The 22,518-nt window shown below is 42.3% G+C and overlaps 2 protein-coding genes across 5 annotated transcripts in view; one reads left to right on the forward strand and one right to left on the reverse strand.

Annotated features, from left to right (window-relative positions):
- The window catches only part of LOC126268013 (dual specificity calcium/calmodulin-dependent 3',5'-cyclic nucleotide phosphodiesterase 1-like), a 1,575,562-nt gene that overhangs the window by 376,990 nt on the left and 1,176,054 nt on the right, over window positions 1-22,518 (reverse strand). The gene's annotated exons all lie outside the window — the stretch shown is intronic.
- LOC126268014 (uncharacterized) overlaps window positions 16,429-22,518 on the forward strand; it is a 35,397-nt gene continuing 29,307 nt past the window's right edge. The window contains exon 1 of the mRNA XM_049973427.1: window positions 16,429-16,588. Coding sequence (XP_049829384.1) covers window positions 16,501-16,588 — 88 coding nt within the window. The 5' untranslated portion in view covers window positions 16,429-16,500. The remainder of the gene's footprint in view (window positions 16,589-22,518) is intronic.

The raw sequence follows: 22,518 nt of genomic DNA on the forward strand, positions 1-22,518 counted from the left end.
CTGCTACTCGTGTATTTTACTGAAGCCCCCATGTTATACTTACGAAGACAATCTCGGAAACACTGAAGCTGAACCATATAGTACTAAGTTAGACGTCTTCAAAGCTGTGTTAATACCATTACTAACCATAACCAACAACAAAAATTGAACGTTTTTTTCGTATTCTCTCGTTGTTCCGCATGTAGTGTCAGTGTGTTAGGCAAGAACGCAATTCTTATCGTGGACTTCATGTGCAAGCTCTAAGGAATACTTAAAGAACCCAGACCTAATGTGAGACGTGTTTCGGATTTTGCACGTGGAAAATGTTCAGTGCTATGGCATTCACTGCAGGCCTATTGCAGTATACCGCAAAGATGTTAAGAATTTAGTGCACTCGGTTTAAGAAAAAGCGAATATATGCTTAGCCTACGTTCATGAATCGGAGGGATGTAAGTGGGTCTTCGTTGTCATGTATGGTGCAAAGGAAAAGGTAGATTTGTTTCATTAAACATGATTAGTAAAGTGAGCAATGAATGTGGAAATGTGCATGTAATATTAACTGAAAATCTGCTTTACTGCAGAACCTGTGTATAACTGTTTGCACAAATGCTCACAGATTTCCGATTGTTTGCAAGAGTGCGAGATGCGTCTACATTGTGGATGCACTATCGGAGTGAGCACAGAATACTCATTGACTATCACATTTATTTGTCCGGCATGTGCACACAGGGATGGCGAGACCCGCGGTAATATAATGGATTAGTTTTCCCACGATATAATTTTGGCATCACTGTCCTTCTTCTCTTCCTGAAAAAGAGTTCAAATGACTCTGAGCACTATAGGACTTAACATCTGAGGCCATCAGTCCCCTAGAACTTAGGACTACTTAAACCTAACTAACCTAAGGACATCACACACATCCATGCCCGAGGCAGGATTCGAACCAGCGACCGTAGCGGTCGCGCGGTTCCAGTCTGAAGCGCCCAGAACCCCTCGGCCACATCGGCCAGCTCGGAACAGCTGAAACGACGGAAATCTATTGTCACTATTTCCTAGTGACTGCCTGCGTATCACTACTAACATTAGCTAGCAGCAAACCCTGAGTTATGCGTCTAACATGACTATAAATAAGAATATTTCAAACTTAATAATGCCTGCCTTACCTTTTCACGAACGTTAACACCGTGTTTTTCTAGAACTTTCTTTGACGTAGACGCACTGAATACAGTGTTAGCCGTGACCAGAAAGCAGTCAGTACTGGTGGTCCATTCGATTTCCATAGAATCAGCTCCATTTATCAGCGACATCACGTAGAGTTTTCTTAGAGTGCGACTGAAGTGCTTGTGTCAAGGTGCGATGAACATATTAATGCTCATAGCGACTAGAGGAACGGGATAGGTGACAGCCATGACTGCATCACACAGCTGTTAGACACTGGATTCGCATTCGGGGTGTTGGATGTGTGGAGACACTTTACAAATCCGAGAGAAATTTTGTAACATTCGCAAAAAAAATCTAGAGAACTTGAACGAAGAGGTGCTTCAGATAAAAATATGGAACCACAATAAGCCGCTCGCTCTGGAAACAACAATAAAGGGGGAGTGCTTTTGTACTGTACTATAAAACATGACGGAGTAGAAATCTCCCTCTACTTGCCAACATATGTGGCTGTCAAAGACAGAGTGAATCCTTCAGAAATACGGCAAAAATGTCAAATAAATGTATCCGCCTTTCTCTTTTAAAATGATAGAAGTTGAATGTACTGTATTACGTCGCAGTCTAGAGGCTTTTTTTCAAAGGTTGACAACACCATAAGGAGGGAAAAATTGACTGTGTGGTAAGTTCTTAGCAGGGATTCTTTATTTGTATGGCCTGAGAATTGCAGGAAGTAAACATATTTCATTTTTTAGAGTAGAACACTGCATGCGCACGAAAGGTATCTGACTCTCACCATTATAACAGAAAAAAGCGCATTCTGCAGGAATAAAAAGAATAAAAATTTCTCAGTTTGAATGAAGATGTTTCACGATATTGTAAGGCACAAGCAATTGTTGAAAAGCGAGCCTATTCTGGAATTTTTTACTGTTATTGAAGCTCGCACTACTTTTCAGTATCATTCTTTTAAGAAAACACTGCTTAAATAAGATTCTAAGAAGAACTTTAAAAAATGTTAGTGTTTGATTTTCAAATATTGTATTTAATTTGCAGATCTGCTTTCTGTCTGATATCTATATTAGTATAGGTTCTGCACAATTAACTTACTCTACAAATTTTCTCAACAAAGTAATGCAAACATTTTGCAGCTTTTTTCCCAAAACTAGTACATATAAACTGACCAATCGAAACAGTAAACATCGAAAATATCGATATTTGGCCTCCAATATGTTGTCAGTATAGGTATCTCTCATGTATGAGGAATTCGATGTAGTCATTTCCACGATGGCTGGCTGCTTTGATAGTCGTCTGTAGTCGCCGCTTCCCACTCGCTAGTGTTGACGTACTACAGCCTACGACTTTACCGTAAACCGTGTCATATACGCCGCCACGATATCCATCCACTGCCTGGTGATAAACAGCACTTTCACATACAGGGTGTTTCAAAAAGACATTACAACTTTAAAAATTCATATAAATTTATTGAAAGAAGATACAGGGCTGGTTTTAGTGTTATTTTGTAGGGAAACACATCAAGATTTTTTGCCTTAAACTAAAGATGTTGTATGTGGTTTCCGTTGGTTATCCTACACACATCCCATCGGAAGTGAATTTCTTCCCAAACTCGCTGTAGCATTGCAGGTGTAACTTGCTCAGTGGCAGCGTAAATTCTTGCTCTAGGTTCAGGTAGAGAGGCCGGCACAGGAGGTTCAAACACGATATCCTTGATAAATCTCCATTAAAAAAATCGAGTGGTGTCAGGTCTGGGGAACGTGGGGGCCATACAACTGGCGCATCACGACAACCATTGATTTGGAAAGCGGTCACTTGGGAAACCCCTGACGTTAGCCACGTAGGGGGGTGGTGTACCATCTCGCATGAAGCAAAAATTTTGTTCTTGGTCATCCTGGTATCAAAAATTGTTGTAACATATCTATATACACTGCCCCATTGATAGTCCACTCACGGAAAAAATAGGGGCCGTACACTTTGTTCTTGTCCAATGCACAAGAAACGTTCAGTTTAGGGCTACGACGAACATGTTGCAACATTTGTTGAGGATTTTCACTGCCCCAAATCCTACAGTTATGCGTGTTAATATTGCCACTTAAGTGAAAAGCCCACTCGTCAGAAAAGATGATTTTGTCCAAGAAATGTTCATCCTCATGTAATCGATCTAACATATCCGCACAGAAGTTCTTGTGAGGAATTTTATCAGTGTCTTTTACTGCTTATGCGAGCGTCAATCCGTACAGGTTCAAATGTAAAAGTTTCTCAACACACGCCAAACAGTCGTATATGAGATTTGCAGTTTGCGAGACGCATGCCGGGTCAATTTTGTAGGGCTGTCGACAAAACGTTGTCTCACTCGCTCAACGACGTCGTCAGCTGTGCTTGGACGACCTGATGATTTCCTATGTCGTTACGAGCATCCTGTTTCTACAAAACATTTATGCCACTCTTCAATTGTAGGCCTACTAGGATGAGCTTTAGCATACTTGGTACGGAAATTACGCTGTACTGTTGTCGTCGACTTCAGTTCTTCAAACCAAAACACATAGCTAGCACCCTCGGGTCCTGTGAAAGCAGCCATCTTTAACGCAAGTGCCGCTAGCGCTCCTTACGATGCGATTCGGCACTAGTAAACTACACTAGACAAAACTTGTATTTCCCTACAAATGGACACTGCTGTCACCTCTGTTGGCAGTATGAATTAATTTATAAGAATTTTCAATTTTAAGTCCTTTTTGAAACATCCTGTACAAATAGAAGTCTGCGTTTCAATGTTCCACGTTTGTCTCAAAGGCGTACAATTGAAAATCCGGGAGAATCAAGTCAGAGATAACAAATAGTACTGAACTGAAAATAAGACAAAAAAGCCGGCCGCAGTGGTCTCGCGGTTCTAGGCGCGCAGTCCGGAACCGTGCGACTGCTACGGTCGCAGGTTCGAATCCTGCCTCGGGCATGGATGTGTGTGATGTCCTTAGGTTAGTTAGGTTTAAGTAGTTCTAAGTCCTAGGGGACTGATGACCACAGCAGTTGAGTCCCATAGTTCTCAGAGCCATTTGAACCATTTTTTAAGACAAAAGAAAGACCTAGTGAAAACAAACGATTAAAGGATTAAAACATGTAAGCACTTACGTTTATTATTACATCATTAGTAAAAATACACTGCATGACAAAAAGGTTGAGCACCCAGAAGGGGACAAGGAAACGAAATGAATAAGTTGAGAGGGTATGTGATATTATTTCAGCGATTACAAAATCGAGTCAAATTTACAAATAAAGCAGTATGAACCCACTTATCAGTATGACATCGCACCCTCTCTTATTTGGAGTATCCACTGATGCGGCTGGGAAGAACACCAAATAGCCGCTGTGTCCTCTCCTTAGCATGATGACCCACAACTGCAGCAGCTAGTTCTTGACAACTCTATACTTCTACTGGGCCAGAATTGACGTAGGATGTGGACCCATACATGTTGTATCGTGGCTAGATCAGCTAATTTGACTGACCGGAGAAGTACGTCAGCATCACATACAAAGTTCAAAGAGACACGTGCCTGTATAGACGCACATTGTTCTGCTGACAGCACAACAATATTATCCCATCGGAGGTACCATGTAAGGATGCAGGATGTCCGTGACGTACTGTGAGAGTTCCGTCAGTCACTGTCAGTAGCCACTCGTCTGCCCCCAGTAGCTGAATGGTCTGCGTGACGGATTGTCAGTCCTCTGGGCCCGGGTTCGATTCCCGGCTGGGTCAGGGAATTTTCTCCGCCCAGGGACTGGGTGTTGTGCGTCCTCATCAACATCCTATCATCCCCATTAACTGCAGGTCGCCGAACTGGCGTCAAATTGAAGATCGGCACCCCGGCGAACGGTCTGCCCAAAGGGGGCCCTAGCAAAACGATTAAATAAATAAGTAGTCATTCCAGCCGTAGTCACATCTGATGGCCTTCACACCGCGACGCTAGGAGTAATAGCACTATGCGTCCCCATAACATTGGTACTATGAAATCTCTTCACAGGTCGCCGCCATTCTCGCTGACAATGGTCATCCGGGTAGTGCAAAAAAATGGTTCAAATGGCTCTGAGCACTATGGGACTCAACTGCTGTGGTCATCAGTCCCATAGAACTTAGAACTACTTAAACCTAACTAACCTAAGGACATCACACACATCCATGCCCGAGGCAGGATTCGAACCTGCGACCGTAGCAGTCGCACGGTTCCGGACTGCGCGCCTAGAACCGCGAGACCACCGCGGCCGGCGGGTAGTGCAGAACAGCTGTTCGATCCTGAACGCAAAGCGGTGCCATACATCAGGAGTCCGTGCTTCCTGGTCATGGCACCACTCCATAAGCAACTGTTTGTCGTGTTGTGTTAACGGCAAGCTGCACATGGTACGGCAGTTTCCTAGCCCAACTGCTGCTGGTCTCTGACCAATGGTGCAGGGAGACACAATACTGCTCGGAGTGCATTACTTGTTCAGTGATGGCAGGTACAGATGTGCAGACTTAGTTTTGAGGAAGTTACAGAAATGAGTTATACTAATTTGTAGAATAAAATATTTTTTTTATTACCAAGCATTGAAACTCTGTACAAATCATTTTAAATCAAATTCCCATTAATTTATATTTAAGGAGCTAGAAACGTGTCAAGTTTTATGGGAGGACGCAACATGCTGCTAATAACTGGCTGCGCTCATGTGGACGTTGTGGTGACGGAATGTCATTCAATTAAAGAGTTCGAACGAATAATCATGCAATCATCACTGCCATTCGATATCCACTACTGAATAAAGGCCGCTCTTACACACTCCAAGCGACTGATGGCTCTAGTAGTCGGGTCACTTCAATCCCACAAACAAACCAACCACACGCTCCATGTATTACACTACCCCCCCCCCCCCCTTTTGTCTCTATGTTGCTCGTGCATGTTTGCAAAATTCGATGGCGTACGTACCATTATGTCGTATTGCAGACCCTTTCTTACACCTCAGAATATAATAGAGGACTTCCTTCGTCCACCCATCATCTGCTTTTGTATACTAGCCGGAGGACGATGTTTATAGGCTCAGTGACAATCTGTAGGTAGTCAGTTTTGCGGGATGGGATCAAAAGTAGGGAGAATGGTGCGCAGATAAGAAGCTGATTCTGGAAGCTAGAGATGCAAATTTGTAATATTTTATTCCCAGTTTTGGGGTAATGAGAGAAATGTCTCTGAGCACTATGGGACTTAACATCTGAGGTCATCAGTCCCTGAGACTTAGAACACTTGAACCTAACCAATTTAAGGACATCACATACATCCAGGCCCGAGGCAGGATTCGAACCTGCGACCGTAGCGGTCGCGCGGTTCCAGACTAAAGCGCCTAGAACCGCTCGGCCACCCCGGGTGACTTAATGAGAGACGATCAAGTTATTCTTGTAATGGAGTTTTGTTGCTGCAGGGTTAGATAAGCTACAGATTGTAGGGTTACAGAGGGCGAATATGAAATGGGGTATGCACCTGGGAGCCTGTGCGGCGACGTTTACATGAATATGGAATAAACAGAAAGTGTGACCTGAAGACGGATGTCGGGTCGTTTGGATGGATGGTTATTTTGTAGGATTAGATCTTCTGTGGTAAGTGTAACACTAGAGCAAATACACTTCGTGAAATTATTTGACCAGAACTAGTGCCCGATTAGATGCGGTAACTAAGCAAAGTAAGAGAGAATTACTGAACTTCTATCTGATTACAGCGCGTTCAAAGGAAAGGGAAGAAAATTAGGTCAGGGCTTTAACAAAAGACTGTTCTTTAAACGTCACCTTGGAGTCTGCCATGTCCAAAGCGCTGAAGTGCAGGTCGCGAAGAGTGGGGGCAGAAAATGCGCTCAGCTTCCGACAGGACCCGAAGCGAGAGTAACTTACAGTAAGAGCAATTAAACTGGCGGATTCCTCTCCAGTACTTGCATCGTTAATCGCTTCCAGCAGTCCATGCGAATCCCTAGGGCTTACCAAAGGCAATGAAGCCTTATAATTAAGCGAGGTCTGTGCAGGTATGGCTGCTAGCGAGGTGGCGCAAATCCTTGAGGAACGGAGCGACATTTTAATAATTGTCCGCAGATGGCGTCTTTGAAAGAACCTTCGCTTTCCAGTGGGCCCACTGAAACAGGCAATGAGCGTGGGATTCGGTAATATAATATCCATACCAACACGGCAGAACATACAGGGTGTTTCAAAAATGACCGGTATATTTGAAACGGCAATAAAAACTAAACGAGCAGCGATAGAAATACACCGTTTGTTGCAATATGCTTGGGACAACAGTTCATTTTCAGAGAGACAAACTTTCGAAATTACAGTAGTTACAATTTTCAACAACAGATGGCGCTGCAAGTGATGTGAAAGATAAAGAAGACAACGCAGTCTGTGGGTGCGCCATTCTGTACGTCGTCTTTCTGCTGTAACTGTGTGCTGTTCACAACGTGCAAGTGTGCTGTGGACAACATGGTTTATTCCTTAGAACAGAGGATTTTTCTGGTGTTAGAATTCCACCGCCTAGAACATAGTGTTGTTGCAACAAGACATAGTTTTCAACGGAGGTTTAATGTAACCAAAGGACCGAAAAGCGATACAATAAAGGATCTGTTTGAAAAATTTCAACGGACTGGGAACATGACGGATGAATGTGCTGGAAAGGTAGGGCAACCGCGTACGGCAACCACAGAGGGCAACGCGCAGCTAGTGCAGCAGGTGATCCAACAGCGGCCTCGGGTTTCCGTTCGCCGTGTTGCAGCTGTGGTCCAAATGACGTCAACGTCCACGTATCGTCTCATGCGCCTGAGTTTACACCTCTATCCATACAAAATTCAAACGCGGCAACCCCTCAGCGCCGCTACCATTGCTGCACGAGAGACATTCGCTAACGATATAGTGCACAGGATTGATGACGGCGATATGCATGTGGGCAGCATTTGGTTTACTGACAAAGCTTATTTTTACCTGGACGGCTTCGTCAATAAACAGAACTGGCGCATATGGTGAATTGAAAAGCCCCATGTTGCAGTCCCATCGTCCCTGCATCCTCAAAAAGTACTGGTCTGGGCCGCCATTTCTTCCAAAGGAATCATTGGCCCATTTCTCAGATCCGAAACGATTACTGCATCACGCTATCTGGACATCCTTCGTGAATTTGTGGCGGTACAAACTGCCTTAGACGACACTGCGAACACCTCGTGGTTTATGCAAGATGGTGCCCGGCCACATCGCACGGCCGACGTCTTTAATTTCCCGAATGAATATTTCGATGATCGTGTGATTGCTTTGGGCTATCCGAAACATACAGTAGGCGGCGTGGATTGGCCTCCCTATTCGCCAGGCAAGAACCCCTCTGACTTCTTTCTGTGGGGACACTTGAAAGACCAGGTGTACCGCCAGAATCCAGAAACAATTGAACAGCTGAAGCAGTACATCTCTTCTGCATGTGAAGCCATTCCGCCAGACACGTTGTCAAAGGTTTCGGGTAATTTCATTCAGAGACTACGCCATATTATTGCTACGCATGGTGGATATGTGGAAAATATCGTACTATTGAGTTTCCCAGACCGCAGCGCCATCTGTTGTTGACAATTGTAACTACTGTAATTTCGAAAGTTTGTCTGCCTGAAAATGTACTGTTGTCCCAAGCATATTGCAACAAACGGTGTATTTCTATCGCTGCTCGTTTAGTTTGTATTGCCGTTTCAAATATACCGGTCATTTTTGAAACACCCTGTACGAACGAGTAAAGAAAAGTGAAGTAAAAAGGTTCTGCAACAAGAAGCTAAGAATGATATTTCCGTTTCTTCGCTGCAAAAGTTCGTGAAGCTTTTTAAAGTGCGTCCATCCTTAGGTAATCAGTATGAGATGAAAATGGAGAATATCCGGCCAACCAGACATTAATTTCTGTCTGTCGCCTGAATGGCCGAGTCAGACGGTCAAGCATAGATGATATTGTAGTACTGGGTAGTAGGGGGTTCTTGAAGATTGTTAGGATCGGCAATGATAAGACCACGTGACAGGTAATTATTTTACTGACTGAAAAAATTGAATACAAAGGATACGGTTTAGTGTCGGCTATCTCAGCAGATATTTGTACGGAGAATTGGGTTATGATATGTAAGAAAAAATTTGTGTTACAATTTTTGCATACTATTTAGTAGTTTCAAAGAATGTTTCGGATTAGGCACAGTGAATCTGCGCAGCACTAGACAGTCGAAGATCAAGGCAATACCAGAACATCGAGATTGGTTATGTCAATTTTCCATAAGAATTTGCCAATTTTGAATGTTGTTATAATGGGAAATGCATAAAACGCAACTAACAATTTTGTTCCTTTTTTTAGATTTAATTTTTTTATTCGTTATTTGGTATTGTTATGCTTTAGGTATTCTAGAGGGATATTTTTCAAATACAGTTATTTTCTCGTTGTTCGAAGAAAACTTACATATTTTCAAGATGTGATTTTTATTCAACATACTCATTTTAATATTCATCTTTAAGGCACCGTTCAGTAAAACAGCTATTATAGCCGATCCACATGTCTTACAGCAAATTTTCATTCTACCCAGTATTCATCAGTTTAATACCCAGTCAATGCGAAACAAAGAAATATTTGACACTTAAATGAATGCGAACGTCCAGCATGTTAGAATAATTGTAGGTCAGCAACTTCTGTTAATCAGTGCCACGAAAAACCAGCCAAAGTTGCAAATCTTACGTTTTTTTATTTACTCGGGCCGGGACCCATTTTCAAATCATCGTAACAGATAGTGAAAATGGTATTTCCGAAAATGCGAAAACCATGGTAAAAATACACTCCTGTAAATGGAAAAAAGAACACATTGACACCGATGTGTCAGACTCACCATACTTGCTCCGGACACTGCGAGAGGGCTGTACAAGCAATGATCACACGCACGGCACAGCGGACACACCAGGAACCACGGTGTTGCCCGTCGAATGGCGCTAGCTGCGCAGCATTTGTGCACCGCCGCCGTCAGTGTCAGCCAGTTTGCCGTGGCATACGGAGCTCCATCGCAGTCTTTAACACTGGTAGCATGCCGCGACAGCGTGGACGTGAACCGTATGTGCAGTTGATGGACTTTGAGCGAGGGCGTATAGTGGGCATGCGGGAGGCCGGGTGGACGTACCGCCGAATTGCTCAACACGTGGGGCGTGAGATCTCCACAGTACATCAATGTTGTCGCCAGTGGTCGGCGGAAGGTGCACGTGCCCGTCGACCTGGGACCGGACCGCAGCGAAAAACGGATGCACGCCAAGACCGTAGGATCCTACGCAGTGCCGTAGGGGACCGCACCGCCACTTCCCAGCAAATTAGGGACACTGTTGCTCCTGGGGTATCGGCGAGCACCATTCGCAACCGTCTCCATGAAGCTGGGCTACGGTCCAGCACACCGTTAGGCCGTCTTCCGCTCACGCCCCAACATCGTGCAGCCCGCCTCCAGTGGTGTCGCGACAGGCGTGAATGGAGGGACGAATGGAGACGTGTCGTCTTCAGCGATGAGAGTCGCTTCTGCCTTGGTGCCAATGATGGTCGTATGCGTGTTTGGCGCCGTGCAGGTGAGCGCCACAATCAGGACTGCATACGACCGAGGCACACAGGGCCAACACCCGGCATCATGGTGTGGGGAGCGATCTCCTACACTGGCCGTACACCTCTGGTGATCGTCGAGGGGACACTGAATAGTGCACGGTACATCCAAACCGTCATCGAACCCATCGTTCTAGCATTCCTAGACCGGCAAGGGAACTTGCTGTTCCAACAGGACAATGCACGTCCGCATGTATCCCGTGCCACCCAACGTGCTTTAGAAGGTGTAAGACAACTACCCTGGCCAGCAAGATCTCCGGATCTGTCCCCCATTGAGCATGTTTGGGACTGGATGAAGCGTCGTCTCACGCGGTCTGCACGTCCAGCACGAACGCTGGTCCAACTGAGGCGCCTATGTGGAAATGGCATGGCAAGCCGTTCCACAGGACTACATCCAGCATCTCTACGATCGTCTCCATGGGAGAATAGCAGCCTGCATTGCTGCGAAAGGTGGATATACACTGTACTAGTGCCGACATTGTGCATGCTCTGTTGCCTGTGTCTATGTGCCTGTGGTTCTGTCAGTGTGATCATGTGATGTATCTGACCCCCGGAATGTGTCAATAAAATTTCCCCTTCCTGGGACAATGAATTCACGGTGTTCTTATTTCAATTTCCAGGAGTGTATATACGTGTTATGAAGCTCCAAATGAAAAGTTAAAGCTATCTATACGCGCTGTAACTATTGATTCGCACTTCGTGACACGTATATATTTTTGACATGGTTTTCGCATTTTCGAAAATACGATTTTGACTGTCTGTTACGATGATTTGAAAATGGGTCCCGGCCCGAAACCAGTCATCGAGTAAATAAAAAAGTGTAATTTACAACTCTGACTGGTTTTTCATTATTCTGAGTTAAATGAATGTAAACTATTGAGCAGTAATCAATATGGCTTTCGTACAGACAGAGGCATAAAACTGCTGAAAAATCGGGGACTAAGATAATACTAAATGTATAATAGGTTTTCCTTAAGTTCTTGATGCTGTTACACATTGCTATTCAAAATGGAAGCGTGAAAGTTGCCGGTTGTTAGCAATAACTTAACTTGTCAGTTTCAAGCTGACCTCCTCGGCGCTTTCTGAAACTCAGAACACCCCCCAAGAGTTCAGATATGTAATGTAAACTTTTCGCAGAACTGATAAACCAGAAAGACCCTCGTAAATGAACCACGGTTGCCGGTCTTGCACGAATTTTTGAACGATAGAAGCAGGGATTGCCTCATATTTACATATGAGAAAGGAAAAAAAAGTAAACATGGGAAGGAATGCTTTGATTATATATTAAGCATTTGTGAGTGGGTCGCAGGGAACTCGTAAAACAATACGAAAATTACCATCTCCAAGGATCTCACTAAAATTTAGTATCAGCGGTGGTGCAGGAACCATTTCATTGGACATGGTGGAGGGAAGGAGATGTTAATCAGACATGCAAAGCGGTAATGGTACACAGTTGGCATTGCGTGAGCAATCTTGCGAAAATGTGAGGACAATGACTGTAAAGCCACTTGAGAGTCAGAGAAAAGAAATAATGAAACCATTAGGTACGGAATAAATCACGCAACCCCATAAAAAACCATTAAGAATTAATAGCGCCTACTCGAACCTACATCCTGTCCACTTTCGATCTACGTCGACCACCGGATCTAAACAGTACTTACCAGACGAAGAGTCAGCATCAGAGTGTGAAGGAAGAGTCTGTACCACTGGAAATCTGCTGGCAAAGAGTGAAGGTAGAGTTTCTGTCCATTGAAATCTGATGGCGGAGTCTGAAGGTGGGGTCTATGACCACTGAAATCTGATGGCAGAATATGTGCCAGTCGAGATCTGCAGGCAGTGTCAAAAGACTTCACTTCTCTGATTTTCGTAATGTCCCTGCGAGATAAAAGTACCTAGATTTGCATCAGCGAATCAAGACACGTAACCAGTGGTCACCCGAAGAGATGAGAGCAGATTGGCTCTTTGTATCACCCTAGTAAGAGAAATTTGAAAATAACTGACTGGACTTTCCCACGGAAGAAGAGAAAGTTTCCTGGTATTCAATCGTTATGGCAGCACCCTTTAGCTACATCCCTTTATTCAGAAGACCTGAGATTCAACCGAAAGTTCTCGTCTACAAAACAAGAAGAACGTGCCCTGGTGTAGCAATCGCCAGCCGTGGTGGCAAGCTGTCTTCGCCCCATGTCGCCCTCTCGCGAGACAAGGAAGGCCGTACGCCGGTGGCGATCAAGCTGGGACGACTATCCACCACCAGTTAAAGTCATTATTCTCAACATTTCCTATGCCCAAAAAAATGTTACCTACAAGCTGAAAGATTATTACTTTAGTAAAGATTGTCTGGTTGATTGATTCGGGGGAGGAGACCAAATAGTGAGGCTATCGGTCCTACCGGATTAGGGAAGGGTGGGGAAGGAAGTCGGCCGTGCCCTTTCAAACGAACGGCCCCGGCATTTGCGTGAAGCGATTTAGAGAAAACACGGAAAACCTGAATCAGGATGGTTGGACGCGGGTTCGAACCATCTCCTCTCGAATGCATGTCCAGTGTGCTAACCACTGCGCGACCTCGCTCGGTAAATTGCTCAGTCACTGTCTCCATAGCGAAATACATCTAAATTACTAGTGGAAGACTGGATGCGGAAGGTGGTAGGTACTTGACTTCTGCAATTATTTCTGATACACGTGAGGGTTTTTTTTTTTATCAGAGTGGCCGAAATTAGTATCACATTACTTTCTAGTCCCCCTAATATTATGGTATAAGCGACCCGTTGTCTCCGGCGGCAAGTTATAAAGTAATAAAGTAAGTATGATTAATCAGTTTGTTATCTTTACAACAGTGAAAAAGCCTATAATATGCAACCACCTAAACGTACAACAGTGTCCTAAAAGCCCCAGACGAAACACGTACACTGTCAAGTCGTCGCCGTCGCTCCGAGATCATCTCGGTGTAGGTTGTTGGGCTTCTTCCCGTAACACTCAGTGCAACCATATGCAGCGTGCAAATCAGACAACTCTTCATAAGTCAAACAGTCCAAAATGCAATGTGTATGACAGTTACTGAGCGACGAACGCTGCTGGAAAAACAAATCCGAGAGAGAACAGTGCGGTACCGACTGACTAGCTTGAGTGAATGGAACAAATTTGTTACGAAACTAGACACACAGCGGATACATCCGACATTTGCACTGTTACTCTGTTATTTTGCTACAAGACAGATGCAAGATACACGGTGCAATTTTTTTGTATCGAAATTCCAGAGACTACAGGCCCCTTACGGCAAAACACTCAAAACAGGCCTCTGAACGACCAGCGAAATTTAGCAAGTGGAGTTCGGGTTCACCCGAAGATTTTAGTGAATGATTACGTTTCTAAGATCTGAGAACACGCCGACGGAATATCTTTTAAATTACACGATAAGAAATATTGCAACCAGCCACAAGTTTTCTTGAAATGTTTTTTATTATGCCATTACTAGTTCCAGACTGAGCCCGTCGTCCGATGGTAGCGATGAGATCTCTTACATTTGCGTCCTAAGATATGATAAAATTTTTGTCATGCATAATTTAGAAAAGATTTTACATATGCGTCCTACAATAAACCTGACTGCATACTGAATGATCAACTAGCATTGAAAAACCAAATGTACCTATAAAATTTCATACAAACCCTATAACTTGAAACGATGAAAACAATAATTGATTGATAGAGAAAAAATTCTTCCTTGCCCATTACCAGCATCTTAATAATCTAAATTATTAAATCTAACCGTATAAAATTTCCTGTGGTATGTAGAAGGATCTCTGAAGCAACTCCAGAAGTGTAACATATCCGTATACATAACACGTTCTTTGGGACATCAAGTCAGCAGCCGACGTAAACAAATGCATCCGCCATCTTGTTTGAAGTTCAGTTCATTGATCACTAAGTACTGAAAAAGAAAATCAAACCTTTGTTCTATTATAGGCGAAGGAATTCTTTTCAGGATGTAAGTAAAACGTGTGGGGCATATATAAGTGTAAAATTATCTAATCACGAAAACTTCATTAAAATTTAGGACACAAATGTAAAACCTTATGTAAACTATACATCACAAAAATTTTATTATATTTTAGGAGACAAATGTAAAAGAAGTCGTCGCTATCATCTGACTATGGGCTCAGGTCCGAAGCTAGCAATGGTATAATAAAAACAATTTCAGAAAACTTGTGGATCGTTGCAGTATTTCCCACGGTAAAATTTACGAAAACAGCAGCGGCGTTCTCCAACCAAAACGTCTTTTAAATGAAGACGAGAAATGAGTCCAAATGATACCGTTATAAACAATATGCTAGGCCGGAAAGATTCGCCCTTTAGGAGGACGACTAAGCCACAGTAGGTGTCGAACCAACGCCCACTCAAAGGAAGGCCTCGGCGTTTGTTCATGACGTCACGTCAGTTAAGCACGGCGAACGCCAGGTCTGTTGCAGGCATACTCATAATGGTGGTGTCTCCGTGTCTGACACAGGAAAATGTGAAACTATTGGCGGTAGTTGACCAACACACATTGTTCTGAGAGATTTCTGCAAACAATTAATTATGCAATTCATTACACTTCTTAACAAATAGTGAACTCCTGAACTTAAATTTCCACCTGTTTTAAAGGTTGACATACGAAAGCAACTTCATGGTCCAGCAGCAACAGAATTCGTGCTTCTTTACCTTATTTGTAAATCAGAGGAAGTTACGTTTGTACTGGGTTGCTTTTACAAGAAACTGTAAACATATTGGTGCTCTTCTTTAGGTATCTTGGTTGACTACGGGGTGAGAAGCACTGAATGTTAATGAAATATCTTGCGATTGTACACGTTGGGGGAGGGGGTGGGGGACAGAATAAGAGGCGAAAGACAGATACTTGTTTCATCAAATAATTTTTTTTATCTTATAAAGTTTCTCCTTTCAGTTGCAAGAGGGGAATATTTATCTTTTCTAATGTGCATGTTTAAAAAAGTTTAAGCTCAGCTGTATTTTCGATGTTTGAAGCTATTTCGTTTCCTGTTTAGAATTCCTTTCGTTGAAAACGACTGTAATCTAATGACTGGCAACAGTTGGACATTTACACATGTAAATTAGTTCACATTTCCAGTGACGATGTCAAACGAACATAAATAAATAAATAAAAGAAATGAGTTCATTGTAAGGGGGTTGGGGTAAGTTTCGATATCAAAATGGATCAAGTAAATATATTTTCTTGAATAAAAAGTTTCTTGAATAAAAAGCTTGCAATGGGGCAAAGCATCTTCTCATATGAATCTATGTTTGTTTTGGACAGGATTCAATAATACAGAACCATCATCTTCATTTGTAGCTTTACGACAGTAAGAAAATCTTTCATCTAAATAAAACTGCAGAATCCAAAACAATACCAAACAGTTTGTCCAAAAATAAGAGATTTATAGTGATAAGCACGCCCAGGCGTTTCTGCCTGCAATAGACCTGGCGTTAGCCGTGCCTAGCTGACGTGACTTCACGAACAAGCGCCGAGGCCTTCCTTTGAGTCGGAGTTGGTCTAAGCAGCGCCTGTGAAGATAACCAGTGAGCTGGACTGCCGTGAAGCACTTCCCGCTGCCGGCTGTCGGGGAATCACACAGCGCAGGTGCGACCGCTGACTGCTTTCCCGCGCCTATATATGCGACTTCAGAGACTGGCCTATTGCAGAACGTGGTTCGCTTAGCAGCAGTGGCCACCAGGAATGTCTTTCGCCATGGCTAGGGCTTTCATCGCCACGGCTGTCTTCATCGTGGCTATAGCTGTCGTAACCTCCGGCTGTGACGACTGGCGTGAGTATAATGGTGTTTCATAACGGTATTTTTTCCAGCATTAACGGCACATGGTTTGAGGTCACGACGTGTGTCGTGTACCCGCGGATCTAAATCCGACCGACATCAAATTCGGACATTCCTGTATTGATTGCAAGTGTTCGGGGACGACGCTGGATCGTTTGTTCAGTGGTTCGGAGGTGTTGTTTCAATGGAAACAAAAACTGTAACGTACTGCCAGTACGCTTAGGAAACGGTAATTTGAGCAGTTAGTAAGGATAAGAGCGGAGATCTGTATTTGCAGCTTGGCTGCTAGAACTACTACAGAAACATATCTATAGTGGTACTAATGGTCAGCTGTAACGTAAAGGTAAAAAATAATACAATCATTGCAGTTTTGAATAATTCAGTTTATACTTTCATTTTTTCCGCTTTTATGCTACATTTATTTTTGTTTGACTGCAAAATAGAAAAAAATCTTATCTTCCAGATTCAGTTAAAATCGGAACATATTTGTTGTGATTTCTGATCAACCCACATTTCATTAAAATTTTAAGTATCTTATTCGATTCAGTTATGTAAATGTACTATTTGATTTACATTAATTACAAAAACGAAATGTAAAATGGAGTACAAGTAAAAAGGAAGTACAACCTATGTGGGTTTCAAACCCGTGATACAAGTATCGGTTAGTAGTAGTTGGTAGACTACAGACACTATTAGGGAACAAATCGTATGCACCGTTACATTAGATACGATCTGGGTCTTTTAAAGTTTAAATAAGCACTTCACTTGTCTATATTTGCGGAATAACGAATGTTGAATAATGACACAGGCCAACGAATACTTTTTTGAAAAACGTTTGAGGCTTTGATAACTGATCTTTATGGATTTTTATGAGCTGAATCCATATCTAGCCTTAGTTTTTTTGTATCACCCATAGTTTTTTTGTATCACCCATAGTTTTCGAGCAATATGCTTTTTACTCTATAATATAAAAATCTTATGCTATACAGTAAATGGGGAAATTAATGAAACGCTTTGTTACAACATAAGCATGGTTTGTATTGGTGTGTGTTAACAGAGGTTTCACTTGTCAGCTGTAATTAGTTTGTGTTTTGTTTCTCTTTTTTCTTTGAAGCTTCTTGTGTAGCTTTTTCTACGATGAGTCGCTTGCTGAACTTCTCGGCGAAGTGAGCAACAGTAGTCCTCCATCATGTTGATGTCCCAGCGACCTTGTTAGCATTTTTCCAACAATTTAATGCCCTGGTGAAAATGATCTCCTTGCCCCTAACTAACATCTCCCCTGTCGTCCGGGAAGTGATCAACGGGACTGTTCAAAAAGTGAACTTTCAGGCTCATTAAACATCCTAAAATTTTAAACTTCTCTAACATTGTAGCTATAGTAGAAACATATTCCGGGTCTTTTTCATGTCATAAGAACTGTGTAACAACTTGCTTGAATGATACCCATGCTTCTTTCTCATTTACGGTCAGTGTGGATTCAAAGTTAACATCAAACATCAATTTTCTAATGTCAGGTCTGACAAAGAGGCCTTCTTTTAGTTTAGCTTCTGAAAGATGTGGAAACTTTTGGCAAAGATACTTAAAACGTGGTCCAGCTTTAGGCAAACCCTTTACAGACGGTTTCATTAGGCCTAAATTTATATGTAATATGTAGAGGTGGTAGGAGAACGTTTTCTGGATCTACAAAGTTTTTGAGTAGAATGTTTCATCTCATGAGGTTTTAAAGACTCCCTCACAGGCCAGTACTTTCTGCACCAGTGTTGGTCTCTAGCCCTACTCTCCCTGTCACACAAGAAACATGGAAATTTGGCAAAGCCACCTTGCTGACGAAGGAGCATGCATGTTATTATTAGATCACCACATATCCATCCTTGAGCAGAACAGCTTATTTTTAGCACTATTTCTAGGCTTTCATACCTTTCTTTCATACGTGCAGAATGTCCAATAGGTATAGATGCATACATGTTACCATTGTGTAATAAAAAAGCCTTTAATCTAGTTTTGGATGAATCAATAAACAGCCTACAGTCTTCTTTTTTGTATTCAGTACCAAATTCATTCATCAGACAGGGAATGTCTGAACAGTACATTAAATCACCTTCTTTTTGAAAAAACTTGGAGCAGTGCTGATCTCTCTTTCTATACATGTATATGCCATTAAGTTCTTTTCTTTTAATCTAGACCCAAGAAATTCAACTTTTTCTTTCGTTAAGCCCAGGTCCCTAACCAAATCGTTAAGCTCGATGTGACTAAACAATTTGGGCTCTAGACTTTTTGTATGACAATGGAATTCATCATCAACTGGTTCATCTAAATAACATGGTACATCAGAAAAACCTTGTGTTGGAATAGAATTAAAATCATCTGGTGGTTCAGGAACTGGCAAATCTATACTATGTCCTACTGGTCGGATGGCGGACAAAAGGTTAGGGTAGCTTATTACCTTCTTGTTTTTCGAGTTATGACCAGTAATATCAACAATGAAAAGTAGCCATCATCGGAATGATTTCTTGGCTTCCTCCATATCATACGAACAGCAAATCTAAAGGCTTTTTGCTCCTATTTGGACCATTTTTTCAGATCTTTAACACACACATATCATGCCTTATGCGGCACCAAAGATTTATCTTGATCACTAAATTTAGATCGAAAGTATGACAGATAAAGCTTTTTCACGGAGCCTGTAATGTTTCTTTGGTGTTTTTAATCACAAATTCACCATAAATACAACAAAAACTGTCAGCAGAGTTTTTACTACCATTATGAGACATTGTACTGAGCACATGTACAGGAAGCGGGAAAGTGAGGTTAAGCTGACATTTAAACAAAATACCATCTGTTAACACAAAAATAAAATCGACCTGTTTTTGCCAGCAAATGTTTATCAGCAGTACTACCAACGTCATCTACATACATTACACCTCCTTTTAAAATCATTTCAACTGTATAAAAGCTGCTAAATTCTTTAAAAAATCGCTTAATTTAATAAACTCTACTGAAAAATGTGAAGGAATGGTGGGTGGTACAGTTTTTTAAGTATCATATTTGGATTTCCCACCCTAGGAAACACAAGAGTAAGGTATATTCAGCAAAAAAGTTTTTCCGTCGTTGGTCTGTGTTATACTTGTGTTTGAAAAAACTTCTGAAAACCATTAAACAATTAAATAGTTTGTTAAAACAAAACGCAGGTGCTTCTGAAACACGATAAATAAATGTTGCAACTATCAATTGAAGTAACTTTAAAACTAGTTCCTGTACGTTGTTGTTGTTGTGGTCTTCAGTCCTGAGACTGGTTTGATGCAGCTCTGCATGCTACCCTATCCTGTGCAAGCTGCTTCATCTCCCAGTACTTACTGCAACCTACATCCTTCTTAATCTGCTTAGTGTATTCATCTCTTAGTCTCCCACTACGATTTTTACCCTCCACGGTGCCCTCCAATGCTAAATTTGTGATCCCTTGATGCCTCAGAACATGTCCTACCAACCGGTCCCTTCTTCTTCTCAAGTTACGCCACAAACTTTGCTTCTCGCCAATTCTATTCAATACCTCCTCATTAGTTATGTGATCTACCCATCTAATCTTCAGCATTCTTCTGTAGCACCACATTCGAAAGCTTCTATTCTCTTCTTGTCCAAACTATTTATCGTCCATGTTTCACTTCTATACATGTCTACACTCCATACAAATACTTTCAGAAACGACTTGCTGACACTTAAATCTATACTCGATGTTAACAAATTTCTCTTCTTCACAAACGCTTTCCTTGCCATTGCCAGTCTACATTTTATATCCTCTCTACTTCGACCATCATTAGTTATTTTGCTCCCGAAATAGCAAAACTCCTTTACTACTTTAAGTGTCTCCTTTCTCAGCATTACCCGACTTATTTCGACTACATTCCATTATCCTCGTTTTGCTTTTGTTGATGTTCATCTTATATCCACCTTTCAAGACACTGTCCATTCCGTTCAACTGCTCTTCCAAGTCCTTTGCTGTCTCTGATAGAACTACAATGTCATCGGCGAACCTCAAAGTTTTTTTCTTTTCTTCTCCGTGGATTTTAATACCTACTCCGAATTTTACTTTTGTTTCCTTTACTGCTTGCTCAATATACAGATTGAATAACATCGGGGAGGGGCTACAACCCTGTCTCACTCCCTTCCCAACCACTGCTTCTGTTTCATGCCCCTCGACTCTCATAACTGCCATCTGGTTTCTGTACAAATTGTAAATAGCTTTTCGCTCCCTGTATGTTACCCCTGCCACCTTTAGAATTTGAAAGAGAGTATTCCAGTTAACATTGTCAAAAGCTTTCTCTAAGTCGACAAATGCTGGATACGTAGATTTGCCTTTCCTTAATCTTTCTTCTAAGATAAGTCGTAAGGTCAGTATTGCCTCACGTGTTCCGATATTTCTACGGAATCCAAACCGATCTTCCCCGCGTCCGAAAATATTTCATAAGTTAAGTGAGACAACGTGTGCTTGGGAAACAGCTTGTTGAAGTTCAGGTCTTCGTTTAAGACGTGGAAACGTACTAAATGTGAAAGTCTACGGTGATTCCTCAGCATAGGTTTTATCTGATCATTGTGTGTTTTCGCAATTACGAAAATTAAAGTACCGCTTACCCCAGCAGACTCAGTTTTTATACTTAGTAAATTTCGTTACAATTTTACCAGCAAAAATATCACCGAATGCTAACAGTCAATACATCACTACTCCATTCTTTCCAAAATCTCTCCGATACTGTCCGAAAAACCACAGCACTCGGTTTATAAAAAATATAGTTCTTCATTATCTTGGAGTACGATGTTATGCGTATTGGCCGTACAACAGAAGACTCTCCACTTGATGTACAGTCAGTTGTTGGAGGTCTTGAACTGTTACTGCGGTATACTATCTGATAAAATGTCAGCATCTGTTACTGCGGTATACTATCTGATAAAATGTCAGCATGTGCCCTTACGTAATGTAGGATTGGCCACTAAGATATAAAGAGAGGCGCCTCCACCTATATAAAAGGAAGCGGGGAGTATAGTATTGTCGGTAGAGAAGCGGAAACAGCAGAATTGTCTGTTAGGAGAGCTCAGTGACCTTAAACGTAGACAAGTCATTGGACGTCACCTGAGTAATGAATACATCACTGAGTTTTCAACCTTTCTAAAGCTGCCCAGACCTAAATCAAGATCAGGCATACCTCATGCACTGACGAACAGGACCGTCGAGCAATTACTTGTAACTTCGAAAGTTTTACCAGCAGTGCAGCTGGTGTAATGATTGCGCGTGGGAAGTTAAAGATTCAAAAAAATTGGTCCAAATGGCTCTGAGCACTATGGGACTTAACGTCTGAGGTCATCAGTCCCCTAGAACGTAGAACTAGCTAAACCTAATGAACCTAAGGACATCACACACATCCATGCCCGAGGCAGGATTCGAACCTGCGACCGTAGCAGTAGCGCGGTTCCGGACTGTAGAGCCTAGAACCGCACAGCCACCGCAGCCGGCGAAGTTAAAGAGAACGGGGTACAATGGTCAAGCAACTCGTCATAAGCCAAGAGGTGGAGTTACAGTATTTGGGTTTTTACCGTGGTTAAGGGGTGGTCCACTTATTGTACTTCAGGAAACACCAAATTCTGAAGCACATGAACACATTTTACAGCCGAGTAAACAGTGTCCAGGAGAGGAACAGTTCGGAGACGATGACTGTTTGTTCCAGTACAACAGTTCGGAGACAATGACTCTTTGTTCCAGTATAACGAGGCACCTTTTCATAAAGCAGTGGCTTTGATTCAGTGGTTTGTGGACAACAACATTTCTGAAATGGACTGACACGTTCACAGTGCTGCAGACTTGAACCCAATAGAAATGCTGTGGAACGAGTCACAACGTCAGCTTCGCTCTATGCACAAGCGTCCAACATCACTGG

This window comes from Schistocerca gregaria, chromosome 4 (genome assembly GCF_023897955.1).
Source record: "Schistocerca gregaria isolate iqSchGreg1 chromosome 4, iqSchGreg1.2, whole genome shotgun sequence".
Lineage (NCBI taxonomy): Eukaryota > Metazoa > Arthropoda > Insecta > Orthoptera > Acrididae > Schistocerca > Schistocerca gregaria.